The 15,907-nt window shown below is 37.5% G+C and overlaps 1 protein-coding gene across 3 annotated transcripts in view; it reads left to right on the forward strand.

Moving 5' to 3' along the window:
* RBMS3 (RNA binding motif single stranded interacting protein 3) overlaps positions 1-15,907 on the forward strand; it is a 1,489,550-nt gene that overhangs the window by 961,189 nt on the left and 512,454 nt on the right. For all 3 annotated transcript variants that reach the window (XM_021069971.1, XM_021069970.1, XM_021069972.1), the window contains exon 6: positions 5,176-5,234. In XM_021069971.1, the coding sequence (XP_020925630.1) occupies positions 5,176-5,234 (59 nt within the window). The remainder of the gene's footprint in view (positions 1-5,175; positions 5,235-15,907) is intronic.

Raw genomic sequence — 15,907 nt, forward strand, 5'->3', positions numbered from 1 at the left:
TAGTATCCCCACATGCAAAAGAATGAATGTGCCATCTCGTAGTAGGCAAACAACCACATTGGCTAAAAGGATAATGTTCCATCCATTAAATAAATGTAATACCTTTGTTCTTGTCTGATATTGGTATAGAAGGCATGTGAAAAATGAGTTAGCTGGGAGTTAATTGACTGCAGAAACTGTTTTCAGTCTCTGCCTGTATTTTTTTGAATTAATATACACAGTGGGTGATTCAGCAAAAGGATGTAAAAATAAATTCTTTATAGAAAGAGACCACCAATTGATGTCTTCATAATTCATGAAGAGTAGACCCATAATAGCCCTATTTTCTCTTCAATTTGGGAAAATAAAAGATGCCATTTATTTAAATCAGGCGTGTATGTGGAATAATCAAAGGTCTCAACAAATGACTCAGGTACTGTCTACGAATAAGAATAAATGCCAGAAAGAATCACTTTTGTCTTTAAGAAATTAAATGTCAAATTTTTACTGACAAGCTTGGGTGAAAGTATTCTGAAGAGTTGGTAGGCAACACATCAATTTATAAAGCTCATTTATGAAAACTCAAAACATAAGTCGGTGGTTATTATACATAGGCTACTGGTTTACAACTACTCTCAGACTATGAGAAAAATGTTATATGGTACCCAGCTGTATTGGACATTGTATGGACCCTCAAGATAGTTGGTAACTTTGTAGATATGATATGGAATTGTATATTTTTGTATCAAACACTGCCCCAACAATGTTATACTAGGTGCTTCTCACACTGACTAGTGAAGGCACTGAATGCCCAGATGGAAAGTGTTATGTTAAAAAAAAAATGTGTTCACTTCATTTGTTTCCCTCAAGATATTGAACCTTCCCCACCTCCAGGAAGTTGTCTGTTGGTAATACTTTCTTTCTTCAAGCTATGGGAAATGAAAGCACAGGAAAAAGAATTAGATTTGTCTGAAAGCCTCTGAAGCTGGAGGCACATGGGACCCCCCCATTCAGGTGTCTGTTACTAGGCATCATTCAGTAATTTGGTCACATATTTTTCTCCCATATCAGATTTTACTTTCCACTCATGGGAAGAAAAAGAAAAACTTCTGAAAGCTTAAGGTCTTGATCAAAACTCCAAAAAAGGGAAGAGTAAATAGGGGATAACTATTAAGTTTAGAAATAATTTTACCTCAGAAATATTTTATTTCTCTTAAGTGTGTATAAAAATGTATCATTTGTTTGTAGAGTAGGTTTTACCCTAGTCTCTCAGTACACTTTGACAAGACGTCAGTAAGAGAGATTTAACGTAATCCTTTACAGGTATATTATATTGGTAATTTTTGTGTTGTTGGTGGTTTGGATCTTTAAAAAGTCTAAACTTGCTTTACCTACATCAGTTGTTGACTTTCCAGGGCATGGAGAATACAGCACCAATCATGCGGAAAGTCTCTGTTTGTCGTTGTGAGAGTTCAGACATGAACTGGAACCAATGGCCCATTAAATACCTTCTCTTGTTGTTTAAAGCATAGTCTAGCTTTGTGAAATACTTGTTAATGCAGACTATTGTAACTGAGCCAAGGAATGAAATTCCTATAACTACATTCAGAGAGAGGTTGAATCAAGTTGTGTTCCATTGTTTTGTGATTCTGTGACTTTGGAAAGTCTAACCTAGAGAGTAATTAGGAATAGAGAAGTCAAGAAACAGTATGCTTTGCTTTTACGTGTGTGTGTGTGTGTGTGTGTGTTATTTTCCACTTATATTTGTATTGTAACACTTTCTGAGTAATAAAATTATTTCTTAAAAATATTTCTTTGTAAAATAGTCATAAATGCTTTCTTGTAGAAAAAAACGGGAAAACATTTCACTTTTTTGGCTATAAAATAAAAATGGTAGTGGAGTTCTGTGGTAGTACAGCAATTAAGAATCCAGCATTGCCACTGCTGTGGTTTGGTTCACTACTATGGCATGGGTTCGATCCCTGGCCTGGGAACTTCTGCATTCCATGGGGCAGCCAAAAAAAATTATGGCAATTTTTTCCATATACTGCATTTAATGATGGAGAAGACATCCTTGTAATAGCGATACAGCAGGACAATATGCACAGCGTGGGTTAAAAGTCCCAATGGGGAAGAGAATTTACTGTGAGATACAGTGATTTTTAATTTCTCTTTCAAAGAGCTAAATTTTACTTTAGATGGTATTTAGATCAAAATTTCAAGAGTAGCTTTAGATACCAATTAGGAAGGATTTTTTTCTTAAGGGTTTATGTGCCTGATGTAAGATGGTTATAAATGTTCTAAATTATTTTTCTTCCTCTAGTTTTGCTTTCTTCCATATTGTACTGATGGGGGTGGGGAGTTCCATCCAATGTTCCCTTTCTTCTCCCTTTTTATTTTCTTCTGTATGATATGTATAATTTTCCAGATGTTTACTTGCCTGACTAGTCCAAATCTAGCAAACGTTATATATATAACAATATATGGTTGTTATTATATATATGGTTATTTTCCTAAAAGAGAAACGCTTGGACTGAAATAGAGTTCTAAAGAAAGGCTGTGTGTGTTTGTTGGGGTTGACGAAGGTGGAGCGATGAGGAATTTTGGAGGGAGTGGGCTTGTATGATATTTCAGTAGTACTAAACAAACCAAAAAAAACTTTGACCTATGGGTGTTTATGTGATTAAGTACAATGAGAACATAGTTAACAAAATCCCAAACATTTAAAATAACAATATAAATGATAAGTGTAAATTATCCTTTCAGCAAATTACTTCACTACCAAATTTCTTAGTGGAAGATTTTGACAGTCTAAGTAATAGTGTTTTAATCTGTCATTTGGGACAGAAACTTAGCCCCCTTTTATTTCTGATTTACCTCAGGAAATGCCAGGAACTGGAGATCCTTTTATATAGCAGATAACAGCAAGGAAGTTACTGCAAGAAAGCTAAAATTAAATGAGCACTTGTTCTATGCCGGTCACCGGTATCAGCCCTTGAGATGAACCCCACTTGCCCTCCCAGAAACCTTATGATTACTATCATGTTTTTATAGGTTTATAAGTAGATTATATAATTTTAAATAGATAATCTAAATCAATATTAAAAATAGTTTTATATTACTATAGTGATGAAATGATGCAAAGAAAACATCAGACTTTGTGATCAAATATGCCTAGGCTGAACTGAGGTTTGATCCATGGCAGTTTTTTGCCACAGTATATTCTTTTAATTACTATATATATTGCCCTGGAGTCAAATACCTGGATTCTCAAAGACATGAAGGGTTATTAAGCAAGAAGATTTGATAGATGTAGCTTTTCTACTTTAGAGACTGTATGCTGTATTAATTAAGCACTGCACCACACTCAAGAATTCCATCTTCAAGTCCCTACTGTAACCTTCACAAATTACATGATTTTGATCGAGTTACTGATCTTTTAGAGTGTACTTTCTACATATGCAAAATGGTAATAGATACTTTTAACCCTAGCTCTCTTTGATTTAATTGACTGTAGGATCATCATTATAATGGGGCAGGAAAGGCAGGGGTACTAAGGATCCAAGTAGCTGAAACATCAGGGTTGTGCTGGCAAAAGCTGCCCATTTCAGTACTGGACAGCTCCATCCCAGTTCCAAGGACTTTAAATGGGGAGGGGTTTGTAGGTGGGAATCATCTCCGTCCCCCCATCAGATAGCATACAATTATTGCTGTTTCTCTTGTGACCTATCAACAGCACAGCTCCTATTGGAATGATTTTCAAAGCTATAGGTGGTATTACTATTACAATGATAAATTTCTATTAAAAAATAAGGCAAAGGCATTTCCAGCCCTATGTTATTATCAATGCTAGAATTTTAATAAATGACCAGCAAAATGCCCCAGAGAAATAATGATGTGGTAAAAGGTGATGACAATGCAAAAGAAACATTGGTGACAGGGAATCTAGTTCATTAATACATGGAATGTTTAATATATGTCATATATCCTTACATACATATTCTTCCTTAGGAACACAGAATTAAAGGAACACTTGCCAAATATTTTGCGACCAGAGCTGAAATCTTGAACATCATATGAGTTGTAGATAAACTTGGTACTTAAATATGCATTATAACTTCTCCAGGTTCGTTGGTTCAGAATCATCCTTCTTAGAATCCTAAAGAAGAACAGGGTTTCAGGGATCATCTTCTTCAGTCCTATCATTTATACCTCCTAAAATGGGTTCAATGAGATTAAGTACATATTATCCATCTTTTGAATTGGCACAATACTGTAAATCAACTATACTTTAATAAAATAATTAAAAGTTAAAAAATCAAAACAAAACCTAGGAGTTCTCTCGTGGTCTAGCAGTAAAGATCCGGCATTGTCACTACTGTGGTGTGGGTTTAACCCCTGGCCTAGGAACTTCAACATTCCATGGGTGCTGCCAAAATATTTTTAAAAAATCTAGAAGAGGTATTCTGCAAGAGATGATAAAATACTTAATACATTTATGTTGTACATGGACATAATATTTTTTGTAGATGAAGCACCATGGATAACCTATATCATTCATTATTTACAGCAGACTTTTAGTCTTGATGGTGCTGGACATTAAGAATACAAAACTTAGTCCTTATCTTCAATTAACCTACAGGATAATACATTTTAAGTGGTTTCAAAAAAGTTTTATTCATCCTAGGACCTGCTAGGAAATCTCAACTTTGAAATTTAACCCTCTCCCAAATCCTGAGCGGTTATTATTCCAATTTCTCATTTTTGCAGATGAGAAAATGGGGTTGGAGAAGTCATGTTAAACTGTGCATGGTTATAGCTCTGGGTAAGCGCTGAGCTAAAGGCAGGCCCTGAGCAGCCTGACTCCAAGGCCCATGCTCTTCTCCATGAGTCCACAGAGTGTGATTCACTTTGATCAAAATCACACACAATCCCCTCTCAGCTACCTATGACAGCCTGACAGGTTTATTTTTGAAGGTTCAACCCAGTGATTACGAAGAGAAGGAAGCGCATTCTCGAATTCTAAAGAAGAACGGGTGAAAAGAGACCATCCAGCTGTGAAATGGGAGTTCAGAGCTTGTTTTCTTGGTTTATTCGTGCTCAATTGTGTGTGCACCGATGTTCATTAGGGTGTTTTAAGTGTCTTCATTGGGCTACAATAACATGGATTTTTTTTTTTCTCTCCTTGTCTTTCAGGTATGGAAAAATTGTATCCACAAAGGCAATCCTCGACAAAAACACAAATCAGTGCAAAGGTAGGTGTCAGGGCGTCTGTACCATACTGTCCCCCTGATGGTTCCTCCTACATGAGGCCCAAGCACCAGTTCACATGTACAGTATATGGCCAACCTTCTTAATAATGCCGTGGCTTTGATGAGTTGTATTTCCAGTAACATTGCTCATTAATTTTTTTCATTAACAAACAAAATGAAAATCACAAATCAGAACAAGTATCAAATTGCTCCAGCATAAAACTAAATTACCGCCTAACAACTTTGGGTTGTCTGATTTGAATGATATCATCACTGATGCAAATTGATTTCCTATATAAAAATGAGAAACTCTGGGGAAAAGTTTCCCATGCAAAACACGTTTTAATTTATCTGTTGTTTAAAGCTTTAACTACATTGGTTGACTAGGAATGAATTTACTGATGGGCCCATTGTGTCTAAGCTTCAGCTGCAAGCATCTCCCGGGATCTCAGAATTCATATCGTACCAAAGCTTCTTTTTTTTTTTTTTTTCCTGGAAATATTTCTGAAGTTATTTGACTGTATCCGTGGCTCATGTTTTTTCACGTCTGGAAATCTGGTACTCTTTTAAAGGTTGTGTTAATTTATCTGTGAAATCTATATGGTCTCTCTTGCATGACTCAGTTCTTACTGGAAAACTGGAATGCTTTTTGTAACATGTGTTGTTTGTTTTTTCTCTAATCTCGTCATTATAAAATAATACCAACATCAAGAAATATGGTGGAGCCAAGATCTTTCTAAATACTGCCCCTACTTCACATACAAATGTAACTCGCACAAGTTTTAGTAACAGTCACATACCACAGATATGTCCTAGCCTAATCAGGTAAACTAGTGAGATTCAATTCAGTGACTTTTTTTAAAATCCTATATATTCTTTATATCCTATAAACTCACAAATGCTGTAGGTATTTAGCTACTACAAGGTAAAATAATAAGGCATCATTTCTATCATGTAATAGTTCAATTTCTAATTGAAAAGGAAACCACCAAGAAAATGAAGAAACTGACTTTATGTATGTGTTAGAATCAGTGTACCAGCCGAATATATGTGAAAGTATAGCAGAAATATCTGTAATAGAGGAATCTACAAATACTAAGAGAGGAGAATATAGAGCTTCCTTTGGGGGAATGAAGTGTGTAAAGGCAAGGCAGAATGGATGGGCTTGAAAAGTTGGTGTCTGGGAGAAAGCATTTCAGACATCACTAGAATAGAAAAACCGCATAGGTAATAACATTGGTGGAGAGAAGGAAAGGGGCAAGATTTTGGAGGCTTTGAAAAAGTTATCCTGGATATCTTGAACTAAATTCTATACACAACCCTTCTACGTTTTTGGAGCAGAAATGATAACGATACTACCTGTAATTTACAAAAGTGATTTTGCAGGAGTGAGTGAAACAATGATAATGGGAGGCGGTGATGGGGGTGGAGAACAGGAGGCAGAGAAAAAGCAATGCCGATTTGCGATCCATAGATCACAAGGAAAAGGAGGAAAGTCCCCCAGGCACTGTTAGAGAAATGGAAAGGGGTCACCGTGAGGGTTTTCAAAGGTTGAATTAAATGTTTTATATGATGGTGGAAGGATGTGGGCAGCGAGGCCCACATGTAGAGCTGTCGTGATTGGAGAAGAGGGCTGTGTCATTTACTGAGATAAGAAGTCCAGAAGTAGCGGTAGGTTGTGAGTTATGTGTTGGACATCCGGAGCTGGAGGCCCTGATGTAGCATCCATGTGGGAGAGGTCAAGGTGGGGCTACAGGAAAGCTCGGAGCGGCACGTGGTGACTGCAGTCAAGGGAGCAGATAATAACACCAAAGGATAACTCCTGGTGGGGGTGGTAGCAGGTGGGGTCCATTAGGGTAGGCAGCTGAAAACTGAATCTTGGAGAACACACGAGAACAAAGAAGGATCATGATTGCCAGATACTCATCACTCTCTGCCTCTGGGAAGCATATGGTATTGTTGCAGAAAGGTGGACTCCTTCTAGGCCTGAAAGTGGGCTCTTGTCTAACACTCAGAAATGAGTTGTCGGAAGAGACACACGTGCTGACAAAGCAAAAGAGTTTATTGGGAAGGGGTGCCCTCACAGAGAGCAACAGGTTAAGGGAAACTGGGACACCTGCTCTGCCACATGGCCTGCAGTCTCAGGTTTTATGGAAATGGGGTTAGTTTCCAGGTTGTTTCTGACCAATCAAACCTGGTCTGGCTGAAAGTCCTTCCTGGTGGTGCATGTACCACTCAGCCAAGATGGATTCCAGCCCCAAGGATTCTGGGGAGTTGGTCACCTCCTTCCTTCTATTGTCCCCCTCCCAGTTAGTCGTCAGGGCAGCACCATGTTCCTTATCCGTGTCTCTTTTTGTGAGACAACTCATGCAAGCAATTATTATCATGCCTGGCCAAGGTGGGCCGTTTCAGTCAATGGTTTCCTAACATGCCCCAACCCATTTCCAAGTCTTTTGGGAAAAAATAACCCGCTGGTGGCTCAGCAGGTTAAGGATCTGATGTTGTTACTGCTGTGTCATGGGTTCAATCCCTGGCCGAGGAATTTCTTATGTGCCTATGTATTTGTATTTATGAACATCCAGGGAAAATTGAGGCACCCAAATCAGGCAATCAAGCATATCATTTGAGGTCCAAGAAGAAAGGCACATGCTTCACAGACAAGCAGCCCTGTGAACCTCAGCAGATCTCATGACCTGTCTGATCTTTGGAGTGGTCCATATGAAAGGACCCTGCTCCAGGCAAAGTTGTGTTCAAGAATACAGTTATGTCTTGTTACTGCACAACACTGCTGACAACAAAAACGTCAGCTGCCAGCCTGGAAAAAATGTACTCTTGTACCATGATTGTAAAGTTTGAAGAGGAAGGGAGGGGGATGAATCGAATTATCTGAGTTTCCATAAGCAATATCTCTTAACAGTGGGGTTGCCGATCTGGACAAACACCATGGGTAGTCTTACCTCGCTCCTAACACTCCTAATCTACATTCTCTTGTAACTGCTTATTTAATTTTTTTTCTCTTTCTCCAAAGAGAGCTGTATTTTATTTTTTAAAGTTTATTTTATTGAAGTAGAGTTGATTTACAATGTTGTGTCATTTTCTCCTATATGGCAAAGTGATTCGGTTTTACTTTTTTCATATTCTTTTCCATTATGATTTATTACAGGATATTGAATATAGTTCCCTTGTGCTATACCATAGGACCTTGTTGTTTCTCCATTCTAGTATAATAGTTTGGCATCTGCTAATCCCAGACTCCCAATCTACCCCACCCTCATCCCAAAGAGACCTTTAAACTCAATGAAGACAGGACTTGTGTAATCTAGAAAACTTATCTTCAGATCAGAGCATTGCATGACTGTCTATTGGGAATATCCAAAGAAAATATTGGGACATATCTCTGTTTTTATATCAACTTTCTGTGTGAGTTTTATAATGTACTTATTGGTATAGTTTTACAAATGCTCATGCTAACAGATCAATATGTAAATTTTGGGTGTGCTGCACTAAGATATTTTCATTCATAGTAATATGGATATAAAAAGTAGTTTGGGAGTTCCTCTTGTAGCTCAGTGGTTCATGAAACCAACCTGTATCCATGAGGACATGTGTTCGACCCCTGGCCTCGCTCAGTGGGTTAAGTATCTGGCGTTGCTATGGCTGTCGCATAGGCCAGCAACTGTAGCTCAGATTAGACCCCCGGCCTGGGAACCTCCCTATGCTTCAGTGTGGTCCTAAAAAGACAAAAAAAAAAAAAAAAAGTAGTTTGGAGATGAATGGCCTTAAGCATAATAAGCAGTGATAGATTTGGAAGGAAAAAAATGGAGAGAGGGAAGGAGGGCGGAAAGGGAGGGAGAAATAAAGGCAGGGACCATGGAACCACCTGGGGAAGTCACTGAACAAGGGCAGTTAAGGATGATTTTATGGGAGTGCAGAGAGCTATTAGAACTTTTGCCTTGAGGGTAGTGTGAAAAAGGCAGGGTGATTGGATATTTCACACTGATGAAAACATCTAGCTGCCTTTTCTGGCCTCAGCATGGAACCTGTGGATGGCAATGTGACCTTCACCAAGAACAGAGGGGAGGTACCCTAAAAGTAAGCGCTTACCATCTGAGAAGTACTAATGTCACTTTCATGTTTGGAGGGAAAATACTACTCTAATGGTATTATGAGTACTACTCAAAGGTTTTTGTTTTTTGGGTTTTTTTCCCCCCAGAAAAATGGCCCTTGAAATAGTTCCAGGTAGAAACTGTGTACGGTTGGGAACAGAGAGCAATTCCACTTATGGAAAGTTGTTTAGAGTTGTTGATGAGCATGTGAGCAAGATGCTGAGGTTGGGAGGAAGGTTGTTGTGGAGTTCAAGGAGCTAAAGGGAAGGGCGCCAGATTAGCATTTAAAAGTTGATTTAAGTAGCCAAGAACAATAGCGTGACTAGTATTAGAAAAATGGACTGATCCAGAAGGTATTTGCAGAATAATATTAGGAATGGTACCAGGAGTCTCAGATGAATGTGAAAGTGAGGGTGCATTGCTTATAAAATGTTTTGATGTGACTCCAATTGGAGGTGTAAGGCAGGAGAGAAACCATACGGAGTTAGGAGCAAGGAGGTCTCCCCACCTACATGTCCACTTGGGAGGAGAGATGGTGGTAGGGAGAACCTGAGAAGGTTACAAAGGAGTAATGTCCTCAGGAGGAATTTGTTAATGATTAGAACCATGCAAATTAAAGTAATTTGCAGTGATAGTTTATATCCACTCAGGTAGCAAACATAACACACAGGCCATCAAATGCTGGTTACCGTGAAACCAATTTGTCCCTTCTCTATTGGTATCGTGCTACATTGGAAAAGCCTTTTAAAAAGTCAGTATGCAAAGAGCAATAAAGAATGTAATTCTATGGAGAGTGTTGTTTCAAATATTTTATGTGGACATTTTTTTAATATGTTTTATATACTCACTTTTAGAACTCCTTTATTCTCTATATGGGGGCAAATATAGGAAACATCCCAATTCCAGTTTATGGAACGTGTACGACTGACGTAAGGCCATTACCATGATAGTTGAGAGAACCAAACTATGGGAAATCATGAAATTGTTTACTAGAGGAAGTTAAGTGAATATGAAGAATATAAAATAATGTGCACAATAAATATGGAGCAATGGAAACATTTGAGAGTCCAAAGTGCTCATGGGTAAGTTTGCGGTAGGGCCAGAAATGTCTGGTTTGAACAATGCCTTTCCACTTAGTAGCTCTGTGACCTGTGGTCAAACCCTCAACTTTGCTGGGTCCCCTTCTATAACATCATAATAGTAATAGGACCCGACTCCATAATCAAATGATTGTATACAGTATTGCAATTTAAGAAAAAAGATGTGTTAAGGTGATAGATTACTATTAACTTCACATTTCTCCAAATCTGTTATATTGTCTTTTCAGGCAAAACAAAATAGCTGTTGGAAAAATTAACGTGGTTTCAACTATATTTATATTTTGGCAATTCTTTCTGTGAAACCTGAGTAGCGCATGACTATGTTTCTTTGCTTTTTGTAAAATAATTTGATGAAAACAGCAATGGATTAGGAGAGAATGTTATACATTGCTTCTTTAAGTAGAAGGTAGAAAAGAGGTCTTCTTGACTATTGCTTTCTTAAGGAAAGAAATAGAAGAGTATTTGAGGTGGCTTTTTTCAACAAAATCACTAAGGGCATTGAGTCTGTCATTAGAGAATGCAAATTGGATTTGGTCTTCTCAGAGATGCTTACTTCTGAATCATTTGCAATTTTGCCTCCAGACTAAGGCCATGCAATTAAAACCAAATATTACCAAGACAGGATTTATTTCTTTTTTTGTTTTTAAAGATATGATATGAATTCAGTTTTTCTGAGCTGTTGCACATGCAGGGTATTCTACTCAAGTTAGTGTTTAGTGAAGTATGAGAAAATGCATGTACTAGTCTCCTTAGAGGTGAAAAAGAAAAGGCATCAAAATTAACCTTGTGGTATTAAGCCAGCTCTGGACTCTTTTAACTGTGTCTTAGCATCTGAAATAAGGCTTTTGTTCCTTCCTGCATCCCACCCAGGCCCTCTGAGTCTGTCTGTACAGTAGGCAGGCCCAGATAAACATCCTCACTATTCTGAAAGGGGTCATGAGGAACTCTTTTAACACAACGTCTCCTTTTCAAGATTGTTCTTTCTTGGGTGGTGGCTGCGGCAGCTTTCATTCTGTATAATACAGCAACATAAAACAAAACAGTCACCATCAGGCCAAAATGACCAGAAATTGCTGAACAAAGCAGGCAGCAGCTCCAGATGGAGAGTAATGAAAAACAGACCACAGTTCATTCAAAGTCTCAAACACAAGGACCAAATAAGAGCTATTGTACAAGTCACTGAGATTTGCACTGCTTTGTTTGGGTTTTTTCTTTTTTTGTTTTTTGGTGTTTTTTTTGTTTTTTTTTGTTTTTTTTGTTTTTTTTTTTTTTTTGGTTGCTGTTGTTACTTTGTTTTTCCCCATGTGTTTTCCTCCTTGGTCCAGCTTATTTGCTAATTTAAAAAAATCAGGGGAAATGAAATGAAAGAAGTCATTGAAAACAAGGTGTAAATCTTCAATGAATTGACTTGTCTCTGCCTTTTCCTGCTTTTTAAGTTTGGCTTCCTCCGTACCACCCCACACCCCCGCCAACCATTTTTTTCTATGTGTTTAGAGCAGAGGGAATGAGTAATGGATATTCCATAGAAAGTTTCCATGCCTAAGAGCCAAAGGATATAAGAGCAACTAGAATGTGCCAAGCATACCAACTTCTGAGAGCTTGAAATACTCCCTTCTTGCCTTTGTTTTTGCAGGCTGGTCGAATTATATTTATGGACAATTGTGTTGCCTTTACCATTTCGTTGGACCCCTAAAGTCAAAGTTGAAGATAATTATCCAAAACTTCTGAAATCATCCATGAATGCTATCATTCATTCTTTAGTAAATAAAACTCTAAATTGTCATTCTTCTACAAGAGAAGTCATTCTGCACACCTTGTTCATTTTATAGAGAGAACTGGACCGCACCTAGATTGTTTAAGGAGGGGTGTGAATGAATCCATTGAGCATTTCTAGATTCATGGCCATGTTATATGCTTGTTTAAAAAAAAATAGGAGTAACTGCATAGGAGGCCATACACTTGGACAATTTGGAATTAATCAATTTTATTTATTATTTAACTTTCTTGGTTCCTCACTGACAGGGAATATTTATATACCAAGTGAGGAAACTGTGGATTTCTGTATTAAATCCCATGAACTTGAAAGGAGGGGTGGATACTCTATTTTGCCATATTTTTATGTGATTATGTAAGCCAGGTGTACCCATACCTAAGGGCCAGTCCTGGTAAGTGACACTGACATGCACCTGGGTAGAAAGTATATGTATAAGTAGAACCATTTGGCTTCCAGAAAATAGCAGTCCACAAAGAAACTAAGCAAATACAGGAAGAAAATAACACCATGAAAAGCTTCTTTCTAGTACCTGTTATTCCCCAAACCAGTTCAAACTAAAATGTTCTGGGAGTTCCCTGGTGGCTCAATGGCTTAAGGGTCTGGCATTGTCACTGGTGTGACACAGGTTTTATCCTTGGCCCAGGAACTTCCACATGCCACAGGGCCACCAAATAAATAAATAAATAATCTGAGAAATTTATGATTCAGAGGGATTTCTTTTAAAAGAACTAGCCCACTCACCCAGGTGGCCTCAGTCTATGGAACAAGAAGCCCAAGAAGCAAAATAACTTGAAAAACACATTTATTTAATTTTCAAATATTGGTATTAGGTTCCAAACAAAAAAATATGAGAATAGTTCTGTTTAGACAAATGCACCCCATTTCCCTTTGGGATATAAAGTTGTGATATTTCCCTGAACTTCTTTGTGAAATATTAAAAAAAATATTGGAGTGTAGTTGATTTACAATGTTGTGATAATTTCTGCTGTACAACACAGTGACTTGGTTGTACATAAGGAGACACCCATCCTTTTCCAGATTCTTTTCCCATATCACAGAATATGGGGGAGGTTTCCCTGTGCTATACAGCAGGTCCCTGTTAGCCAGCCATTCCATATTTAACAGGGTACAGTGCACAGCCAGTTCCAAACCCCTAGTCCATCCCTCCCTTGAAGCTTTCCCCTTTGGTAACTAAATTTGTTTGCAAAGTCTGTGCATCTGTTTCTGTTCTGCAAATAAGTTCATTTGTATTCCTTTTTTAGATTCCACGTGATATCATACGATGTTTGTTTTTCTCTAACTTACTTTGCTTAGGATGATAATCTATAGGTTCATACATGTTGCTACAAATGGCATTATTTCATTCTTTTTTATGGCTGAGTAATATTCCATTGTGTATATGTACATCTTTTTAATTTGTTCCTTTATGGATGTATATTTAAAGGCTTCCATGTCTTGGTTATTGTAAATAGTATTGCAGTGAACACTGCAGTGCAGATATCTTTTCAAATTCTGGTTTTCTCTGATCTTTTGTGAATTTTACTCTAATATACACCAGTATTAATTTTACCACAAGCCACATGTGATCAATACATAAACATATATTTGCTCCTTTGGTATTGATAGCGACTTTTATTTTCATCTCAGAAAATGTTACTTTGTGTAGGAACTTTGTTAACTTCAGTCAGAATTGTCCTGTAGGTACCTTTTTCATAAAATTTTTGCTGCAGAGTTCCTGTCGTGGCACAGCGGTTAACGAATCCAACCAGAAACCATGAGGTTGCAGGTACGATCCTTGCTCAGTGGGTTAAGGATCCAGAATTGTCGTGAGCTGTGGTGTAGGTTGCAGATGCGGCTTGGATCTGGTGTTGCTGTGGCTGTGGCATGGGCCAGCAGCTGTAGCTCCAAATCGACCCCTAGCCTGGGAACCTCCATATGCCGCAGGTGTGGCCCTAAAAAGCAAAAAAGAAAAAGAAAAAATATTTGCGGTGGGCCTCTTTTGAGAAATATCCAATTTTTATAGTCTTATAGCCAAAGTTAGAAAGAACAACTATTTTCAAGGTAAATGGTCTCCGTGTGTTATCTCTAACTCAGCCAGATGACTACAGCTAAAGACATGCCTCCTGTCAAAGATAATCCTTCCTGACCTGTTGTTCTCAATATTTTAGAGGGGTGTTTATGAAGATAATGTTGAGGACAATGATGGTGATGATGGTGTGTCAACTTGGGGAAGTCTTTGAAATAAATGTAAAAGAAAATATGTACTCGTGTTTTGGGAGTCATACAACTACACATTTTTCTTCAAAATTGTTTTATACCTTTATGTGTACTCTGTATTTGCTTGTAATCACTGTTAATATACATACCAGGCAATAGTAAGACTATCTACCAACATTAGCTTTAATAAGAACGTTGCCGTTTTCAGCATAAATTTGTTATTTGACATTGTTTAATGCTGTAACCTACCTCCCTATCTCTGGCATGTGAAGAAATCATTGGACTGGAAAACAATGAAATAATTTGTGGGGCACTTAAAAATCAAATGGTAGAGTTGCATTGCTCTCAGTCATAATCTGAATGAGACTTGTGCTAACCCACATCTTCTATCTAAACACAAATCCTATTGTCATGATACTCTGTTTTTTTGTGTGTGTGTGTTTTGTTTGTTTTTTGTTTTTTTGTTTGTTTGTTTTTTTGTTTTCCTGATCCTGTTCTTAAGTTCCCTATTTTTAGGGCTTTTTTTTAATGTTAAAAAAAAATGCTCACTCTTCTTACCTCTGCTAGTCTAGAGATTATTTCTTCCAGAATGATCTCTTCTCAAGAAGTCCTTAGTAGACTCTCCCCATTCTATTTACACACTTTACAATACCAGCTCCTCTGAGGATCATCTGATAGCAGAGATCTTATACTCTGTCATCACTTGTGCTTTTGTGATTAGAGTGTGTTTTCATCGGGATTATAAACTCCTCATGCTTCTAGTGGGCCTTATTTTCTACTGCCAAGGTATTGAGGAAACGGGATAATTCAGAAGGGTCTTAGATTCCAGGAGCTTTATCTTTCCCTCTGGGAGGCTTTGATGTCACATCAGTGAAAATACAAACATGGCTGGGTATGTATATTCTCCAGACCTGTAAAAACACCAAGGATACCAGAGGCCTAAAATGCACATTTATCAGAATTGTTCTTTAAAAGGAAGCATTTATATCTAAGAATATCTATTAGTGTGTAATTATTCCATTGAGTCATTTGATGTTATCTATTTCATTCACCAATGATTGCACAAATATATGGGCAATCCAATACAGGAATATTTATTTTAAATAACATGGGAAATGTAATGATGTGGAGTGGACAAATGTGATACCCGCATGTGTCCAGTTTATATCACATAAAAACATATCCTTTCAAATATAGGAATTTAAAAGATAGTTTTTTTGTTTTTTTTTTTTCCAAAAAATCTCCACTTAGTCCTTCAAGGATTTTCCAAATGAATCTATACTGAGAAACTCTCTGTGTAATAATCTTAGTTTACTTGAACAAGTTACATAATGTCTCTAAGCATCCGTTTCCTTAACTGTCAGATGAGGTTATTTATGCCTACAATGAAAAAAGCATTTTCAAAATTATACCAAATCATGTTTGTAATGTGTCCGGCATGTCTGCCAGGTAAATTTTCCTATGGCCTTGGACTTGGAT

The sequence above is a fragment of the Sus scrofa genome, chromosome 13 (assembly GCF_000003025.6).
Source record: "Sus scrofa isolate TJ Tabasco breed Duroc chromosome 13, Sscrofa11.1, whole genome shotgun sequence".
Taxonomy (NCBI): Eukaryota; Metazoa; Chordata; class Mammalia; order Artiodactyla; family Suidae; genus Sus; species Sus scrofa.